The sequence below is a fragment of the Mya arenaria genome, chromosome 5 (assembly GCF_026914265.1).
Source record: "Mya arenaria isolate MELC-2E11 chromosome 5, ASM2691426v1".
Classification (NCBI taxonomy): domain Eukaryota; kingdom Metazoa; phylum Mollusca; class Bivalvia; order Myida; family Myidae; genus Mya; species Mya arenaria.
The window spans coordinates 58,710,786-58,730,365 of NC_069126.1; the positions used below are offsets into that span (position 1 = coordinate 58,710,786).

At 33.1% G+C, this 19,580-nt stretch overlaps 1 protein-coding gene across 7 annotated transcripts in view; it reads left to right on the forward strand.

The window, feature by feature from the left end:
- LOC128234064 (integumentary mucin C.1-like) overlaps positions 1 to 19,580 on the forward strand; it is a 122,969-nt gene that overhangs the window by 96,198 nt on the left and 7,191 nt on the right. For all 7 annotated transcript variants that reach the window (XM_052948043.1, XM_052948044.1, XM_052948045.1 and 4 more), the window contains 4 exons: positions 6,190 to 6,285; positions 7,239 to 7,361; positions 10,890 to 10,916; positions 11,225 to 11,314. In XM_052948043.1, coding sequence (XP_052804003.1) covers positions 6,190 to 6,285; positions 7,239 to 7,361; positions 10,890 to 10,916; positions 11,225 to 11,314 — 336 coding nt within the window. The remainder of the gene's footprint in view (positions 1 to 6,189; positions 6,286 to 7,238; positions 7,362 to 10,889; positions 10,917 to 11,224; positions 11,315 to 19,580) is intronic.

Below are 19,580 nucleotides of genomic sequence, written 5' to 3' on the forward strand. Positions count from 1 at the left end.
CATTGGGCAAACTTCACTATTTTATATAATGTTCCCTGTTGCTGTACTACCTATACCCAGGTTGTCATTGGACAAACTTCACTATTTTATATAATGTTGCCTGTTGCTAAAATACCTATACCCAGGTTGTCATTGGACAAACTTCACTATTTTATATAATGTTCCCTGTTGCTGTACTACCTATACCCAGGTTGTCATTGGACAAACTTCACTATTTTATATAATGTTCCCTGTTGCTAGAATACCTATACCCAGGTTGTCATTGGACAAACTTCACTTTTTTATATAATGTTCCCTGTTGCTAAAATACCTATACCCAGGTTGTCATTGGACAAACTTCACTATTTTATATAATGTTCCCTGTTGCTGTACTACCTATACCCAGGTTGTCATTGGACAAACTTCACTATTTTATATAATGTTCCCTGTTGCTAGAATACCTATACCCAGGTTGTCATTGGACAAACTTCACTATTTTATATAATGTTTCCTGTTGCTAAAATACCTATACCCAGGTTGTCATTGGACAAACTTCACTATTTTATATAATGTTCCCTGTTGCTAAAATACCTATACCCAGGTTGTCATTGGACAAACTTCACTATTTTATACAATGTTCCCTGTTGCTAAAATACCTATACCCAGGTTGTCATTGGACAAACTTCACTATTTTATATAATGTTCCCTGTTGCTAGAATACCTATACCCAGGTTGTCATTGGACAAATTATGTTTGTTAATAAGATGGTGCCATAAAAGTCTTTGTATGATGAGTTATTGTCAAATTGTCGAGGCCATGTTAATGAAATCTCTGAACAATTTGATGTTTGCCATAAAATTACACAGAAACTGTAAGATATTTTAACAACACTTGTTACCTCAACATGTGTAGATCAATCATTGTGTCGGAACATTCATTCCTGATTAAGGAATAATATAATTGCAAATGTTTTTTTGTGTTCATTTTCATGACTGGTTACTATGTATCTCCATTAATTTCATTATGTACATAACAGTTGTTATTTCATCAATTACAGAATGTTGATGGACATTTTGTATTTCGCATTTTTTCAGCTGGGCACAATTGTTTTTCACTAATCAGGATTTCATCAAGTAGTCATTCTCATACACCACAGTGATGATTCTTTGTGTACCACAGTCTGGTTCAATCACTCTGATTTTGAGTGAAAACAGCGAAAATTTCAGCCAATCGGGAGGACTTAAGTGAGCGTGAACAATTAATTGTGTCAGCGTCAATATACCACCCTCCACAGTGTCACTCTCGAAAACATCCCCCCATGCCCAGCGCAACCTCGCCCCAGTATAGTCCTGTTTAATATTAAATCTTATTGATCATAAAAACTACTTGCGTTATAAAACATGCAATATGAAATATGTGCATCTTTTATTAATTGTTTAAGATAATATTCAGTAGCTTTATTTCAATATTTGATTATAAATTAGCAGCAAAACAATGTTTCGATGGTCAGTGCTAAATAGTAGGGATGCAAATGGATATTCGAATATTCGATCTAACGTTTGGTATTCGAATGTCAAAATCGGTATTCGAATATTCGATGTGTTTTTTTTATTGAATAAATAAGATAATTAACCTTTTGCCTACATCGTTGTTGTTGTGTATACAATTCTTTGTCTTGTTTTTACAACAATTGGCCCCTAATGTCAAAGGCGTGAGTGTGATGACAATACACTAAACTTGCGTCATATGTCAATTAGGGCATATGGTCGTGCACTATAAACAGTCCCAGTAATTTAACAATAACTGGCTTTTGGACAAGTGACATCTCACAAGTTTTCGGTGAAATGTAAATGACCACAATTTAGGACATAGGAAATCGGCCTTGATACCAAATTGTTGTTTTGGCTTCCAATTAAGTTTTGCAATATATTTCAAATCGCCGTGATGATATTAATGCATTGTGCTACTTACATGTACGTGCCTCAAACTGTTTTCCGCGTTTCAATACATCATTCATGCTTTGAAATGTAACTGTATGGTATAGCATTTTAGGATATATTGCCTGTATTGTTGTACAATAGATGGGTCAAAGTCCACATTTGTTTTCATTTTTATATTTTAATAGTTCCCGCAATGTTTTTTTTTTTTTCATAGTTATATTTAGTAAAGGTCAATCCCAGAAAGAGGCTGCTCTCCTACAGAAAACTCCTCTGTTATCTATTAACGTCCCTAAACCGTCGCTGGTCTGATTTCGCATTGTTTACTAAAAGGAATGAGTGGAATTGAATTTTTTTAATTTTTAGCTCCACTGGCCGAAGGCCATGGAGCTTATGTCGTCACAGATTGTCCGTCGTGAGTGCTTGCGTGCGTGCATGCACGCACGCGCGTGCGTGCGTAAACTTTTACTTTAAACGACATCTCCTCTGAAACTGATAAGCGGATTTTGACAAAACTTCACAGGAATGTTCCTTTGGTGGTCCTTTACCAAAATTGCTCAAATGGTTCTGGTCCATTGCACAATATGGCCGCCAGAGCTAAAAATAGCAAAATCTTTAAACGACATCTCCTCTGAAACGGTTCGGCAGATTTTGATGAAACTTGACAGTAATGTTCCTTGGGTGGTCCTTTATTAAAATTGCTCAAATGGTTCTGGTCCATTGCACAATATGGCCGCCACAGCTAAAAATAGCAAAATCTTTAAACGACATCTCCTCTGAAACGGATAGGCAGATTTTGATGAAACTTGACAGAATTGTTCCTTGGGTGGTCCTTAACCAAAATTGCTCAAATGGTTCCGGTCCGCTGCACAACATGGCTGCCAGGGCAAAAAAATAGAAAAACCTTTAAAGAACATCTTCTCAGAAACCGATGATCAGATTTTGATGAAACTTAACAGAAATGTTCCTTGGATGGTCCTTTATCAAATTTGCTTCAATGGTTTCGGTCCACTGCACAAGATGGCCCCCAGAGGTAAAAATAGAAAAACCTTTAAACGACTTCTCCTCAGAAACCGATGATCAGATTTTGATGAAACTTGACAGAAATGTTCCTTGGGTGGTCATTAACCAAAATTTGTTAAATGGTTCCAGTCCACTGCACACCATGGCTGCCAGAGCTAAAAAATAAAAAAAACTTTATACGACTTGTCGTCGAAACCGATGACCTTTTTTCGATAAAACTTGACAGAAATGTTTGTTTGGTGCTCCTTTACTCAAATTGCCCAAATCATTTCGGTCCACTGCACAACATGGCAGCCAGAGCTATTAAAGTAAAAAAATTTTTTAAATAACTTCTCCTCAAAAATTGATGATTGTATTTCTATGAAACTTGACGAAAATGTTCGTTAGGTGGTCTTTGCTTGAACCTTTTGGCCAGTGGAGCACAGGCACTGATGTGCCTCTTGTTTTTTTTACAAATGTTTTGCCTTTTGATGTTATGGGGAATTTCAGGGGCTTATTTAGGGAAAAATCAGGATCCGTCGCGTGTACCGGCTACGACAAAGAAGGTTATAAAGGCCCCAGCTATTGCTATAGCGAATAATAATAGTTTACTAGATCTTCTAAAATATTAGTTTTGGTTATCGAATATTCGATCAAAAGAATTACCGAATATTCGAATATCAATTTTGCCATTCGTTTGCATCCCTGAGAGAACTGGTCCGGACCGGGAAATAGTATCGCCCATTGGTATTCTCTTTAATATGATGACGAGATAAAAGCCTTTTTACAATCAGATTTCTTGTAAACTTGTCATACTTAATTATCCTAATTTGCTGCTTATTTTGTGTTTGTATTTATCACAAGTTATAATACTTAAATAGACATTTTTACCCCAGATGTAAATGAACAAAGCTTGCTCTTTTACAACCGTAGAAATCAATGTTGTTGGTCTACCTATAATTTGCTTTGCATGTACCCACAAATTGACCCTTGCTTGCTAAATGTTAGTCTGCCAGATAATTTACCCCTTTCAGGATCAGCAGATCACTAAGTTTTGTATGGTGAGTTATAATGCACCGGTCAATTGTAAGGTGGCCCAGCAGTGCGGGGTGAATGCAGTGGTTTTGTCTTCGTGCAAAATATAGCGGGGAATGGGCCTGACCTAGGTTCTCTGGGTGCGGGGGCATTTAGCGGACATTTTACCAGCAGTTCGTCCCCGCAGGGCGGGATTTTTACCTGGGGTTGGCTAGACCGAAAGTTAAAGTCCCTGCTATTCTCTGGACCTGGGGGGGGGGGGGGGGCAGTGGTTACGATTGACTGGTGCATAATGATTGCATGTTATCTGTAATGAAACCCTGTTTAAATTATCATTATTTTAACAGCATATTAAACACCCCAGAGACCAAACTTCGGCTGAGTGTGGTCAATTTGATTTTCAATGAAGACTTGATAATTATGTTTTAATCAAAAGCTATCTTAAAACTATGGTAGGTTATAAGGTCAAATTATTAAAATTCTTTTGATACAACTTCTTCAATTTTTCTATTCCTGTATTATAGTTAAAGTTAAATTGGGAGTTACATGTTCTCACAGAAAATCACAAGGTCAAATGTAAGATAATGTTAAAAGATTCAAATGTGCAAAATAAAAACAGACTTTGACCTAATGAGGTGAAAAACAGTTTCCACTCAATAACTGAAGATAAAGAATTTCATGCTTGCTATGTGAGTTGTTCATGACTAGTAGATGACCCCATACAGTTGAGATCAGTAGGTCAATGTCATGGTTATATCTTCAGGTGAAAAATAATATTTTGGTGGTGACCTAAAGCTGAATAATGGTTTGGCTTAAAAACGAATGCTTGCAGCTACAAATTTCATACTTGATATGCTTGTTGATCATGACTTAAGTGACTTTTAAGTTGGTTATGAGACGTTTATGACCCCTCACGATTTTTAAGTCTGTAGGTCAAAGTCGCAGTAACCTTCTAGTGATAAACAATTTAGGATCACTGATCTTATGCAGTAGATGATCACTATTGAATGCATACGCCAAGCCTCAAGGTCATTGTTTGTCTCTGGTACAAATTTCATGTCCATTATTGGTTATTTCTCAGCTACGAACCCAGCTTCATTGTTTTCTGTCAATATTTTTTTTTCAATGTGGCGAAGCTATAGAGCCATCTCAGGCGATTTAGATTGTATTTGATATCCTATAGAATTCGGGCAGAGCTAGGTTAATGAATTAGAAATTTGTATGCTTTCACGGCTTAACAATGACGATGTATTTATAATATAATGATAATGGATCTTCGTAGCAAAAGTGTGACAAATGTTTTCATGAGAAAAAGACGGAGAATGTGACTTCACTTTGATGTAATGAAAACAGCAAAGTCAATTAACACAGTCTGTTATCACCCCTGGTAGTTAAGGACGTGGTATGACAAACACTGTTTGTGTATTACAAATTCTGTTTTTTACTGACCTAGCCATTTTGGACCACAATAGAAAAAAAAAATTCGGACAATTTTTTTGGCCATTTTCTGAAAATGCAATCGGTCTGGCAAAGTCAAAATCGTTCCACATTGGCAAATTGACAGCTTTAAGAAGCCCTGAATGACATAATAGTGAGCAAGAAATAATCAAACAAAAGTTAATATGGAGTTACTTCTGCCCATTTATTGAATTCAAGCAAGTGTCTAGAGTTGCATTCTTGTAGCAGGAATTTCCCACCATCCAATCGAAATAACCTAGGCCACTGCCACAGTGTGCCTCAATGTGTCTACAGGCATGTACTGATGTTTATTCCATTTCCCATCTCATGAATTATTATATCCCTGACAAACAAAGTTATCAGAGTCCTGTTGTTTGTCAGTTTGGTTGGTTTGTCATTTGGAATTTTCCTGCTTGCAACATAGAACATAATGAGAGGAAGTGCAGTGTACAAGAACAGGAACTATATTATAGATAATTAAAGAGTTATTGCTCTTTGTTACTTTTTCTTAACAGAAACATAACTTGAAACTACCGAATGGAATCTATTAAAACTAAATGCGATGGTAAAGCACAATTAGAGGAAATGCAGTGTACAAGAACCATAACTGTACAGAGTAATTGCCTTTTGTGTTTTTTGTTGTCAAACATTCATCCAGACGAATGTTGAAGACTATGGGACATGCTTTCATGCACCAGGCACCCAAATGCTATCATTCAACAAGGTGGCATATTGCTTAACTTAGTTAAAATGCAGCATGTTCTCTTTTTCATTTCAGTTTGCCACTGTAAGGTCCTGAAAATTGTGTGGTCAGTCCTCTTCATTGTCTTCAGTACTGGGTCAGGAGCATGGATTTTGTATGTACTATTTGCAGGTAAATATAATTATTTTCTATATTATTTAATGATACTATAAAGTACAAATAAAAGTGTTTTCATTATATTTTTTATAAATGTATTTGTTTAAATTTGAATACAAATGGCATATATCTATGCCTGAGCACAAAGTGTTCATTGTCAGCTATTGTGACCAGTCTGAGTGTCCATTTTAAGGCATTGTCAACTTATCTGCAATCTGAAGCTTCCTTGTATTCACTGTAAAAAATTTCAAAACAGTTATTTCAACAAGACAGCCAAAGCTCAGTATTTACTTTTAATTATATATTGTCAAAAACAACTAGCTCTTAGATCTTATATATTGTATGTAGCATCAGGTTACTTCAGTTCCTGCCAATAGGTACAGGAATGGCCTTAAAGAGATGTCATAACTTTTTCTAATTGAAGTTTTTTAGCTCGATTTCAAAGAAGGAGGCTTGACTATTTGCCCCGGAGTCAGCGTTAGTGTCGCCGTCCAGTTAAAGTTTTAGGGCAAAGTGGCATTTTGACTTAAACAACTCCAATACCCTTCATTCAATTCACTTCATACTTTACGCAGTTGTTTCAGGACATCACACAATGTGGTTACACAACTCCATATTATCCTTGATTTATCCTAAAGTGTTACCCCTGAACAAAAAAATGGTTGATATTGAATAACTTAAGCTATGGTCCACATATTGCGACCAAACTTGGTATATATGAAGAGTTTATAGAGACCTTTCATGGGATTGTGTTTCAGGCACCTGCAAGGGGCACTAGGCATGACCCCAACAACAATTAACTGTAAGAGACACAAACATAAACATTGAAAGGTCTTGAAATGAGCTTATTTCTCTGGTTAACGAGAATGTTTGTTTTGAGGGCAAGTTGTGATAGAGACCAAGGGCATATCATAGCCAATTATAATCCTGTAATAATATACCATTGATCTTACCTTGCATATTTTCAGTTCCAAAAGCAAGGAAATGGCTAACAGAAAAGTTGTGTGCCCCAACCCACCTTTGCATGATTGGTTGGGTAGTTGTGAGTTTTGTGTACAGCATTATTGCAGTGATCCTCTACAACATCCTAGGTATGTGAGATATCTCTGTAAACTGTTAAGAAATTAGTCAAGTTATAAATGCTTATTACCGTAAATGACTGGGTATAAGACGATAGGGGGTATTAGACGCAGGGAAAAAAATCTGTGAAAAGTCCAAGATTTTTTTTTTTAATCTATGTTTTGGGTTAAAAGATGCATAGAAAAGATGTCAAATCGTCTGGCATTTTCGGCCACCATGTTTGTTGACAGACAAAAAAAATTTTTTTCGTGAAAATGGCGACGGTTATCTTTAAAACCATACAATGATAAACTGTTGAGAATGAAAAGTTAAGTTATGCAAAAACCTTATATTGTACGGTTTTTTTCTCAAAAATGTCAACACCTACAGAAAAGAATAAAGTACCGTATTTCACCTAAGAGTTCGGACACCCATAATTATTTTTCAAAAAAAATAAAAATTATTTTGCGTACCTAATTTTCGGACACCCAAAGGACAGCAATCATAACTTTCACAGTTACCAAGTTTCACAGACGAAGATTATTGATTTTTATCTTTACAATGCCTGGCTAGATTACGTAACAGTATACACCACTGTGACAAGTTAATTAGTTACTACCCCATCCTAAACGATTTATTGCCTGTTGAAAAGGAAGTGTGATCTATTTATTGGAGGATTAAAGAAACAACAAGGGCAATCAAGGGATTAAGAAACATAAACATGACATGTTTGTAAAACGATCTGCCAATAAACTTTCAAACTTGTACCACACTTATAGACTGTAAGAAGCAATAATCGTACAGTTATACATAATCCTGCATAGCAATGTCCATGCTCTCCACGAGATCCTCGTGGGTATAACTGTAAGTTATGTGACGTCACACAGTGTGACTCTTTGATCTAAAGCCGATAGAATGTGTTTATTCAATTCAATGCCTGTATAAAATGGTGTTTTAATTAACTTGATAAAGGATTTACACTTATAGGCGTAATAAATAAGTTAATGACCATTGATAAACAGGTTAAAAGCAGCCGAGTTTTTCACACCTTCTTGTACAACTGACAACAAATATTTTGACAGTGCCCAACTTTGCTTTTTTATATATGCAAGTTTAATTATTGTTCAATTCAATTTATTATTCAAAATAATATTGAATAACTTTAATCGAAAAATATTTTTGTTTAAATTATAAACGTCTTACGATATATCGTATCCCGATCTTCAACTGCATTTTTAACTCATATAAACTCGATTGATATGACGCGAGTAACATCCCTTTCTACATAAATCTAAACAAACTCTAGGCTTGAAATCGACCTCAGAAAAAAAAGTTGTTACTGGGTATTATATGCAGGCATTTTTTTTGCATCGAAATCCGAGGGAAAAAAGGGCGTCTCATACCCAGTCATTTACGGTAACAATTATTTTTCAGAAACTTGAGCATAATTTTATATTAAATATATATATAGGGTTTGTAGGGTGAACTATTCCATGGTAAATGAGGGATTGGTTTGAAACTAAGTACAAATGATCACCATGAAAGGCTCTTGTGCCTAAAATACAAATACTCTGTTTTCACTGTGTGGGAACGGACACCGGATATAGCTCAAAAAGTGATAAGTAAACAGACAATTATGCAGTTGTTTTTCTTTACCAGAGGTAAGATCTTGCTGTGTTAACGCTAATCTACCGTATCCACAAATGAAACAAGTGTTTGAACTAATAGCTGAATGCTAAATTTGGCCTATGGTGTACTTTAAAGTGCTTACAATTTAGCAGACCTCGAAAAATGTTTCTTCAAATCTGAGATGATCACCTCAAAACTTACAGAATTTCCACAAGTATTGTTATTTTTAGGAAATATATCGAATAAATAAAAAATCTGAATCGAAGGATTTCACAAGCATAAGCTCAGCTATTTTATTTTAAGAACTGGCAATGTAACTTTTAAACTGTTAAAGATATGCCTTTAGAAATGTTCACAGTACTGTACTGGAGATAGCCGTATTATGTACTGAGGATAGTTTCAAAGTTGAGAAATGTGTCCTGGTGATAACATGTAAAATGGGACAAAAATTGATAGTAACACTATTAGTATACAATATACATGTATGTCTATTTCGAACTTTTATACAATCTGGAAAAAGTGAGAGTACAATTTGATAAGAAATTATTGAGCAAACTTAAGTTAACAATGAGTTTGATCCATGCTCTCCTAAATGAACGTATATATGCAAGCTGCTTAAATATCAGGGTTGGTCCCAAGACATACTTTCTCAATGAAGTGAATGAGCAGAGGCCATTATTCTGTTCTAATTAATAGCAACATCGACCCAAGCTTAGAAAAAAGCTTCACGTGTTCCAAATTTGATCACAATATCTCATTCCCTACTGATGACTTTCTGTGTGCAAAAACGTACCTACTTGATTTACAAAGCAATACTATATATATGAATAGCAAACACCACATAAATTCTACGGCCATTTGTTTTGTGTTCCTCAATAAATCAGATTACCGGCGTATTTCAAATATTTAGATATTTGCGACTCGAGCGTCGATGCTTGTGAAAAACATATCATGGTTAACTAATCTGTATGAATGAAACAGTTTTAAGTGCATACAGATACACAAAAGCAACTTTTTTTGCTCTCATCCCTCGATATGGACAACATCAAACAATTTCCCTCGAGCTTGTGTATAGGTAAATGACCGTAATCATTATCACAGTCTTGTTATTCTAAATACATCGTTACTATCCTCAGTCCAATTGATAGCTATCCCCTGTGCAGGTTTTTTTTTTTTGCTTCACCTATCCCCAGTACACCGCCAGGGCATCAAAAAGTATGAATATCTCCGTAACAACAAATATTGGTATCTTACACATTACTAGATAATGTAATTACAATGAAATCGCTCGATTCAGTTTTTATTCTTATTTTAAATTTGTTGATTTATGTTTGAAATCGTACCACATAAATGAACATTTTTGAGCGATCATGCAACTTTCGGCGAGAATTGGGCTATTATACAAAAGAGGAGACACATTTCCATCATAGTCCTAAATTGTACAGGATCAAGTTATTCGAAACTCTTCGATTTTGATAAATATATAACCATAAAATACAAAAAAATATAGAAAACTTTCCATGTGTCAAAATCAAACGCTTATCGATTTATCACTTTTTGAGCTATATCCGGTGTCTGTTCCCCCACAGGGGGTTTGACACAGATGTTAGAGTAGCATGCGCTTGAACTTGAACTTTTTTACTCTGTGATTTCATGCCATTTTAATATAATTCCTTTTTTCTCTGCCATATTTTTTGAAGCAAAACTATTGGCAAAAAAAAAATCAAAACCCAACATGAACTCGAAAAAATCCATGAAATATATAATGTTTCAACTTCTTGTATATGCATAGTTACATAAAAAAAGAAATATGCTAATATGTGTAACTATGTGAACATATTCCTAACTCAAATAAAATTGGAGCCATTGGTGTAACTGCAAATTGAAAAATGTTACAGTTTAAAAAATATGTTTGTTTTCTTCTGTTACAGTTTGCAAAGATGAATCGAGTGAAGCAGGTATGGTTTTGCAAAATTGTTTGTATAATGCTGTTATGCCTTTTATAAAAAATATTGTTATGAGTTACAGTTACTGTCTAAAATATAGCTCTCAAGAAAAGTGTGCAGTAACACTAGATGTTGAGCCTTCCACCATCAATATTCATAGAAATTTTGAAAAAGGTCCTTTCAACTTGAATACCTAGTTTTGACTATATATATATATATATTTATATATACAATGGCTGTCATGTGAGGAATAATAAAACATATAAATGATTAAGCTTTCTCAATATTGCTTACAGAATTCACAATGGTATGTTTTTCAGATTGTTGGCCAGTTTACCTCATAATTGGAATTGTAGTTAAAGGTGGAGATGTGGCAGTATCTCTACTTGCACTACTTGCCTTTCTAAACGGTAAGCGAAAAGCTCTAGTGGTATAGGTACCAAGAGGCCCGAGCTTCAAGTTGCCTACCAGTTTGAAAACAATACTGGTTTCTATTGAGAAAAGGACTACAGAGTGAATAAGTAAATACAACATTTTACTGAAAACTTAAAACATTTTTTTTTTCAATGAGTAACTGCAACAATAATTTGGAATTAATACAACATGTTTTGACATAATTCTGTCACAGTCATAATGAAAGATATCTAAGTTTGTATTTAAACCTGATAATTAGTCTTTATTCATGTAATTAATGTTTTAGACATCTGGCCCCAATATCACGAAAATACTTAAGTCAAATCTCAAACTCAGTCTCAACTTATGTCACCATATAAAAGCATAATTTTCTTCAAAGTCTTCCATGTTTTATACTTTTTGAAAATGTATTTTGTTGATAAAAAGATTTTTTCAATATTTCAAAGAAAACTAATTCTAGAGCAAAAAATAAACTAAGTCTTGAGTATTTTATAAAGAATACAGAATTGTACTCATATACATTTTTGGCTGTAGAATAGAGCTCCCTTGGAATTTGACCAAAGGCCTTTTTCAGCATATTCTATGATAGAATGTGCTTATAAAATTGTAAAAAGCTTATATGATTTTTAATAAATTTTGATGCTATGTGATAGAAAGTGTTGAGACTGAGTTTGAGATTTGACTTAAGTATTTTTGTGATATTGGGGCCTGGACCTTTAATTTAAACCTTTAGCTTAAAATGTTTAGATGATGTGATAAATGGTGTCATATTTTTAATATAAATGTTAAAAACAATTTTATCTGTGCCTTCAGGTTGAAATAGAGACTTACTGAATAGAATTACATCAATGGAGAAAATAGTTGTTGAGTGTACAAAGTTTTTTATTTATTGCAATTGAAAAAGTCAGAATTTGAAACATTATGTATGTTAAAAAACAGATTCTTAAGGTATCCTATGTGCAATGCAGAATTATGCTCGATTTGGATACGTGGTGACCCCCATGTACGATTTGGTATCATTTTAAAATATATTGCTTGCTGATTAATGAGTAAAATATATGACTTAAAATATACTAGAGATAAATTATTGCAGTTTGAGTAGATTTTTTTAGTTTTTTTAGCTCGACTGAAACTGATGTTATAAGACCTATTTTACAAGAATCTTTCAAAATTAAGAAAAGCATGTTTGTAATGTTGCTTTTTTAGCTATAATTTTAACATATTTATCTTTTCCCTTTAAAATGATGCTAAAAAAGGGGTTACTGTAGGTATCCGGAATTGAAATAATTGTACATACGAAACCTTACATAGATCACATTTTTAAATGAAATAACTTCATTGTGTTATTTTTTAAATAGTCAAGATAATTTTGGTAAAATAATTGATAATTAATATAAGTTAACACTAAATACTATAACTATTATTCGTTTTGTTTAATCTTGTTAGTCTTTTTAATGAAACTATATGTTCTGAACAATTTAGCTAACAATCTGAGGTTGGAGGGGTTGGAGGGGCATCATCTTTAAGTGTCATTTTGAGTGTTATTTCATACTGCATGTATATCTGCTTAATGCATTTAATCACAGACTATGCTTATCATGAGCAAATGGTGTATACATGTACTAACCCTGCAAAAAATGTTCCCTTGTCACTAAACTGAAATCAACAGCAAGTTTTAGCTTGTCAATTCTTGTTAAATCAGTATATCTGTGTGCATGTAGCCTTCATGTAAGTATTTAAATGGCATAGAACTAATATTATTGAAAACTCATTTTAACATGTATAATTACTGTGGCTTGATAATGTTTTAAATCATAGAAATTACACTGGAAAAACAACTGTTGTCATCTTGTAGTGCTCCGGTTAAAAGTGTTGTTGTTGTTCGAAGGGAGGGGTGAGGGATACTATACAACAAAGATGCTTGCATTTTATTGCAGACCTCTGAGGAAGATTTTTAGAATAAGTTTTACTTCATGCCATTTGTAATTGTTAGTTGTTTTTGGTCATACTGATTTATTTATTAGCACTGCTTTATTCCTCGCCTGTGTAGTGTGTGTGTCTTCATTTATAAAATGAACTTTTTATGCTAATTTTGATTAATTGTAAATAGTTTAAAGGATCTGAAACTGTACCAGGAGTATTTATTTCTGGACACATGCATGCCCATTTAGGTGTCTGTATTAAATTTATACCGGAAAAGGTTTCATACTTGACCTGTTTTATAGTGTATTTATTAATGTGTAACATAAAAAGTCCACCAGCATTGTTAAAGCTCTTGTTTTGACTTATAATTTACTCTCAAGGAAATGGGTTTTCTGTGTGCTTTTCAGTCTGCATGGTTTATTGTTTTACCTTGATAAAATATCTCCTAAATATTTTCATACCCTGTGCCACTTTCAGACCCCTTTCCGAAAGATATTTACAATATTGGTGGTGTGTAACCTACTGATATCACTGAGTGGATTTTACTACATATAAGCAGGTGTAAGCACTGTTCAGGTACCCACAAAAGACCCCTTTGTGCGTTACAGGCTTTCAAATGGGTCCTTCATTTCCTTCAGGTCAGGCTCATATTTTTTCTTGAAAAATGACATACTTTCCCTACTTATCTGAAAATAGTTAAAAAATAATAGTATGCTCAAAATGCCCCCAGAATCATAACCAGAAAGCTAACTTTAGTTCAGTTCATTAAAAACCTTTTTAAACTCTGAACTACATCCACATCACAATCAGTGATTAGGTTCAGTAATAATTTAATTGTTTCAAAACAGTAAAGTAAAGAGCCCTTAACCTATACCTATTTTTGTTATTGGTCTCTTGAAAGCCTGTCCATAAGGAGATATACTTACCATAACACCACTTCATTAACACATACCCAGGCATGTTTTTTGGCCAAATAGCATGTTAATATTTAACTTAAACTGCATGTTAAGCCCAAGATTACCAGATACATGTGAAAAAATGTGGATGCTCTAAGCCATGCTTATGAACCTCATCACAATGGTGTGTTGCTGTAATGTCCGTATATAAATTTTAATGAATTTTAAATGCATTTTCGATATTTCTAATACTACTGTTTGCAAATGAACATTGAATGATCTGACCAAAATCTGACAAGTGAACTTCACATCAAGTACAACATGTATAGCCCAGTGCCAATCAACTTCTCAAATCAAAGAAAACTGACTGCAGTCATCAGCTATTTGATGTTATACTTACTTTTACATAGCACAGTTACTTGCTTCTAAAGGAGCAGAGTCATACCCCTGCAATTAAAAAGAGATGGTTATATTTTCATTGATGTAACGTATGAGGATGGCTAGGTTACATTTGAAAATCTTTCAAGCAGTCATCGAAATTAGACTTTTTGATGAACGAGCCCGGATTCTAATATTATTTCTTGGCATCAAATTTTTTAATTAGACCTGCTTTATAAAATTCAGAATTTAAGCAAGCCCTGAAGGCATTTTACCAGTGCAGGGCTTGTTGGCTTGTGTTAATTTCGACCACTGTTCAAGTGTCAAAAACTTACTGCTGGTAAATGCTTTTTGGGGCGTTACAAACTGACTGTCTTTTCGTTGCAAAGTGAACTTTTATTTACTGATTGACAACAACACTTTGCTAAGTTCATTTGCAAACAGTAGTATATGTTGTTTGATGTGAAAGCTGTTTTTGTATTTCTATGCATGCCTTTATGCATATTTTATTGAATTAGTATATGTTATGTTTAAATGGATACATCTTGATACACCAGTGCTTATCAATGTTTTGTCCCTCTAGGTGTTCAACAAATTCAAACATGTAAAATTATCAAGTATAAAATAGTCCAAATTTGTTGAAATCCAAATGGAATCAAATTCAGCCATGACTTTTACCACAAGACCCTTTTAGGACCCACTTTCCTTACTTGTGCAAAACATTGATAGATTTTTTTTTCTACTTTAAATAAATAAGCTTTGGTAACTGGTTTGTATGATTCAATTTTTTAATAATGGCAGTGTAACTTGCATGTAATGCTGATTCAATTGTTGTGATTGCCTCTTCCAAAGGTTTATTCTGTAATCAACTGAACATGGTGATACCTAAGGCAACGGTGTTGTTATTATTAGCATCAGAAAATCATATATATTAATTAATAATTTGTTTTTGGCAAAAACTACTTTGGTCAATTTCGTTATTACTTGGAATTGTTCACATTTTAGAGGGTGACATCGAATAATTTAACTTTGAATCAAATGTAAATAATTTGCTTCCTTTGATATTAAAAGGTCACCAAAAGTTTCAACTAAAGCTTTCTTGTTACATATTGAAAATTAAATGTCAGTTGTTGTTCAGTGTTTGTTTATAAAAGTAAGTAAAAAAGCTCCATTTCTACATGATTTGATTTAATTTGTTGCCAATGGAAAAACTGTGAGCGAGTTCCTTGTAAGCATGACTTAACTGTACTTAAAGGTAAAACACAAATAAAATCAGAACATTATTGTGCATTAAAATTCCCAATTTTTACATCACTCTAAGAATGTGCGACATTTACTTGATTGCTACAAGTATTAATATATTTATAATGCCTGTAGCTATAATAACAGCTTTGTCAGTATTGTCCTTTGCTTTACAAAACACTCAAAATGAACTTCTACATTATGTGAAATAACTTATTATTTGTCCCAATGGTACAACAATGTTGGTAATGATTATATTGTATGTAAAACATGGAATTTTCCATAAGCTTCATGGTTGCTTTTGACATTTCACAGAAACTTAAAAAAAAGAACATGTAGTATGTCACTTTTTCTCTTCCTGGAATATATACTATAAAGTTTTATGTTTAGGACTGTATTACAATCATTGTATCCTGTTGAAATGTGTGGGTTTTTTTATTATGTAAATGTCAATGTTCAATGAATGTATATCATGTTTAGTTCTTTACCTAAATGACCATGTTGCAGTTAGTTCTAAAAGTAAAAAAAAAAAACGTATAAAATTGCTGCTTTAATTTTTTAGCTTTAGCATTACATACATTGGTGTTATTCAAGATATGTAAGACTACTTGGCAAAATCATTTGAGTTTCATTGGCAGAAATTTATTCACCAAATAACTGGAGTTAAAATGTCATTGTTTGAGAAAGAAACATTTTATGTGGTTTGGCTTTGAACTCAGTAGAAAAACCTATGTACTTAAAAGGTCATTAAAATTATCAGTTTCCAAACATTTTTGATAGCCTTTTCCAGACAATTTAATCCTTGGGTGTACCTGAATGTCTTGTGCTCAGTAATGTAAAGATAAGAACAGTTGGAAAGTGCTTTATTTTTATTGTAAGTTTGATATTCTTCTATGACCTTGAGTGTGTTTATTTAAATCCCCTACCAAATCGAAGGTTTCGGTGGGGAGAATTGTTTTGGTGTTGTCCATCATTCCGTCTTTGGATCTGTCTGTCCGGTCCATATCTGAGAGGGAATTGCAAATATAATGTTTAAACTTGGTCAGAATATTCCCCTTTATGAATTCTCAACCGCTTGTAAATGTGGGCACTCGTGGGATCAAACACTAGGTCATATATTACAAAAATCTTTGGAACAAGCTGAAGGCATTATTTTTTATGTAATATTAATCAAACATAATCAGAATTTTTTTCTTGATGAACTCCTGCACAAATTAAAAGCTTGGTCACATGTAATCCTGTTACTATATATCTAAATTAGGTTACTAGTACAAATCTTAGGTTTATTGTCCGGAACTATATCATCAGAACCATCCCTTGTCAGGCATTAGTCAGATAAAGTTGGTCAGAATGTTCCCCTTGATCAATTCTCAAGTGCTTGTAAAACTGTGTCACATGTGGTAAATAAAACTAGGTCAAAAGGTCAAATTTTAGAAATATCTTAGAAAAACACCAGAGGCTGGTTCACTATCCCTGAATCTTAATCAGAATGTTTCCCTGTAACTCTTTAAAACTGGGTCACATCTGATGAAAAATTAGGTTTCTAGCTCAAATCTTAGATTTGTTTTGTCCGGAACCATACCATGTTAATAATTGGCCAGATTATGATCAATCTTAGATAGAATGTTAACCTTAACTAGGTCCCATGTGAAATCTTGGGAACATACTATAGACAAAATATATCTGGTCCAATATTTATAAAACTTAATCAAAATGTTTTTCCTTCATAAAATCATTCAGTAGTTTGAAACTGGATCATATAAGAAAGGAGAACACTAGGTCAGATATTTAAAAAAAAAACATGTCAGGAACCAAATATTGGTATTGATTGGTCAGACTTTGTTCAAACTGTAGTAAGACTATAGAAGTTGTTCACATGGGGTCAAAAACTAGGTCATTAGGTCAAATCTTAGAGAAAACTTGGGAACAAACATATGTAATCAAATATCTGTCTGCTCTAATCTTAATGAAACTAAAATCAGAATATGTGCCTCAATAAAGTCTTGGAATAATTTGAAACTAGGTCACATTGGGTCAAAAACTAGGTCATTATGTAAAAATCTTAGAAAAAATTAGACAACCTTGCGAACACTCTAGAGGCTTTATTTTTGCAAATCTAAAGCTATGTACGTACACTATATAATATTCTTTTATTTCAAACAGTTGCCATACAAACTCATATGGCATATCCAATGTTCATAAGAGTCCACCACTCTGCAGCCGTATTGCATGATTTGGTTGGAATATTTCACCAACACTTGATTTCCATTTCATTGTATACTTTGCTTATAATCAGATGGGGATATCAATTCAAGGAATTTACTTGTTTACTATATAATCATGTTGTGAAACTGTTGTTATTATAAATGTGCCATATAATTTTTTAGTTTTACGAAATCCTTTCGATTTTCAGTGCTTTATAAATATGTACATTTACTTTTTTCCGGAAAATAAAATCTTATTTATTGAACAATCAAAATATATTTGAAAGAAAATAAAAAAAAATTCTTAAATGATCTTAATGAAATGACATTGGTTAATTACTTGATCGATTTTTTTACTATTATTAATTGATTTTCTTAATTGTTTTTGGCAAACAAATTCTTTTATCAATTTTACAAAAAGGTTCATGTATAAAACTTTAAATTAGGATTGTTGTTTGAAATTAACTATTGGTGATTTGTTTGAAAAAAGCTATTTTATTTGTACTTTGAAAGTCTTTGTTCCTAAATATGGTGCCATTTTTGTGTATGTATTTAACATTATATAATTTATAATCTTTCGAAAGACTCAAGTCTGCCCAGCAAAGAAATTACATGGTTTTACAATATATGACTATGATCAAATTGTAAGAGAAAAAAGATGACTTACACAAATACCACTTCTTTAATTATGTGGTACTATTCTATGCATGATGAGCTATATCAAGTAAACTTGAAATAAATTAAAGCATTATCCTGGGCAGACTGTAGTTATGTTAGGAATATTAAGCTGAGGATTACTGGATATAAATTGTTTAGAATAATTACACAATGTACATGTACTGCATGTATTTTAGCTTTTTTCTGTACTATATGTATGAAACTTAATGGCATCATCTTTGTCCTTTCTTGTAAACCTGGAAGTAAATTGTTTTAAAAAAATATGACTTTGTTGTATTGCTGGTTTCTGAAATATCTTTGTCACAACAATGTTTGGCATTGACCTACAACCCCTGGCCTGTCATTGAGCATACGAAATCTAAATTGTTTTTTGTTTCTTTAATTAAAATTCAAAAAGCTGATGATCTGCCAACAACACTGAGGATTTCTAAGCCACCTTAGTGTAAAAATCTTTAACAGTAATTACAAGACTTTGTAGTAACAAAATTTTGATCTAGATTAGTATTGCCTTTATCATTCATGTTAAATTATACAGACACTTGGTGTTTTGTTTAATATTTTGTTTTTTATTTAGATACAAGATCTATTGATATTAAACATTTGCTAATTATACCTTGTGTTAGACACCATGATCATGATAGTTGTTAACAAGTGGCATGATGACAAAGCTATTTCTACAACTACTGGATAGTTGCACCATCTTCCTCAAGGTTTACTGCAGATGTATATGTAATTACTAACATAGAACTTTGGAAGGGCAAGCATTAATTGTGAGTATTACATGTTTTCATTTCTAAGAATGTTTTCATAAGTTTGATTACTAAGCAAGGTGTTGGCTAAAAACCAAAATGTAAGGAGGTTGTTACATTAACTGTTAACCTTGGTCAGAGTTTCTGAAATTATCCTAACAACCTAGTCTGATAAATATTGATGAGTTTAAT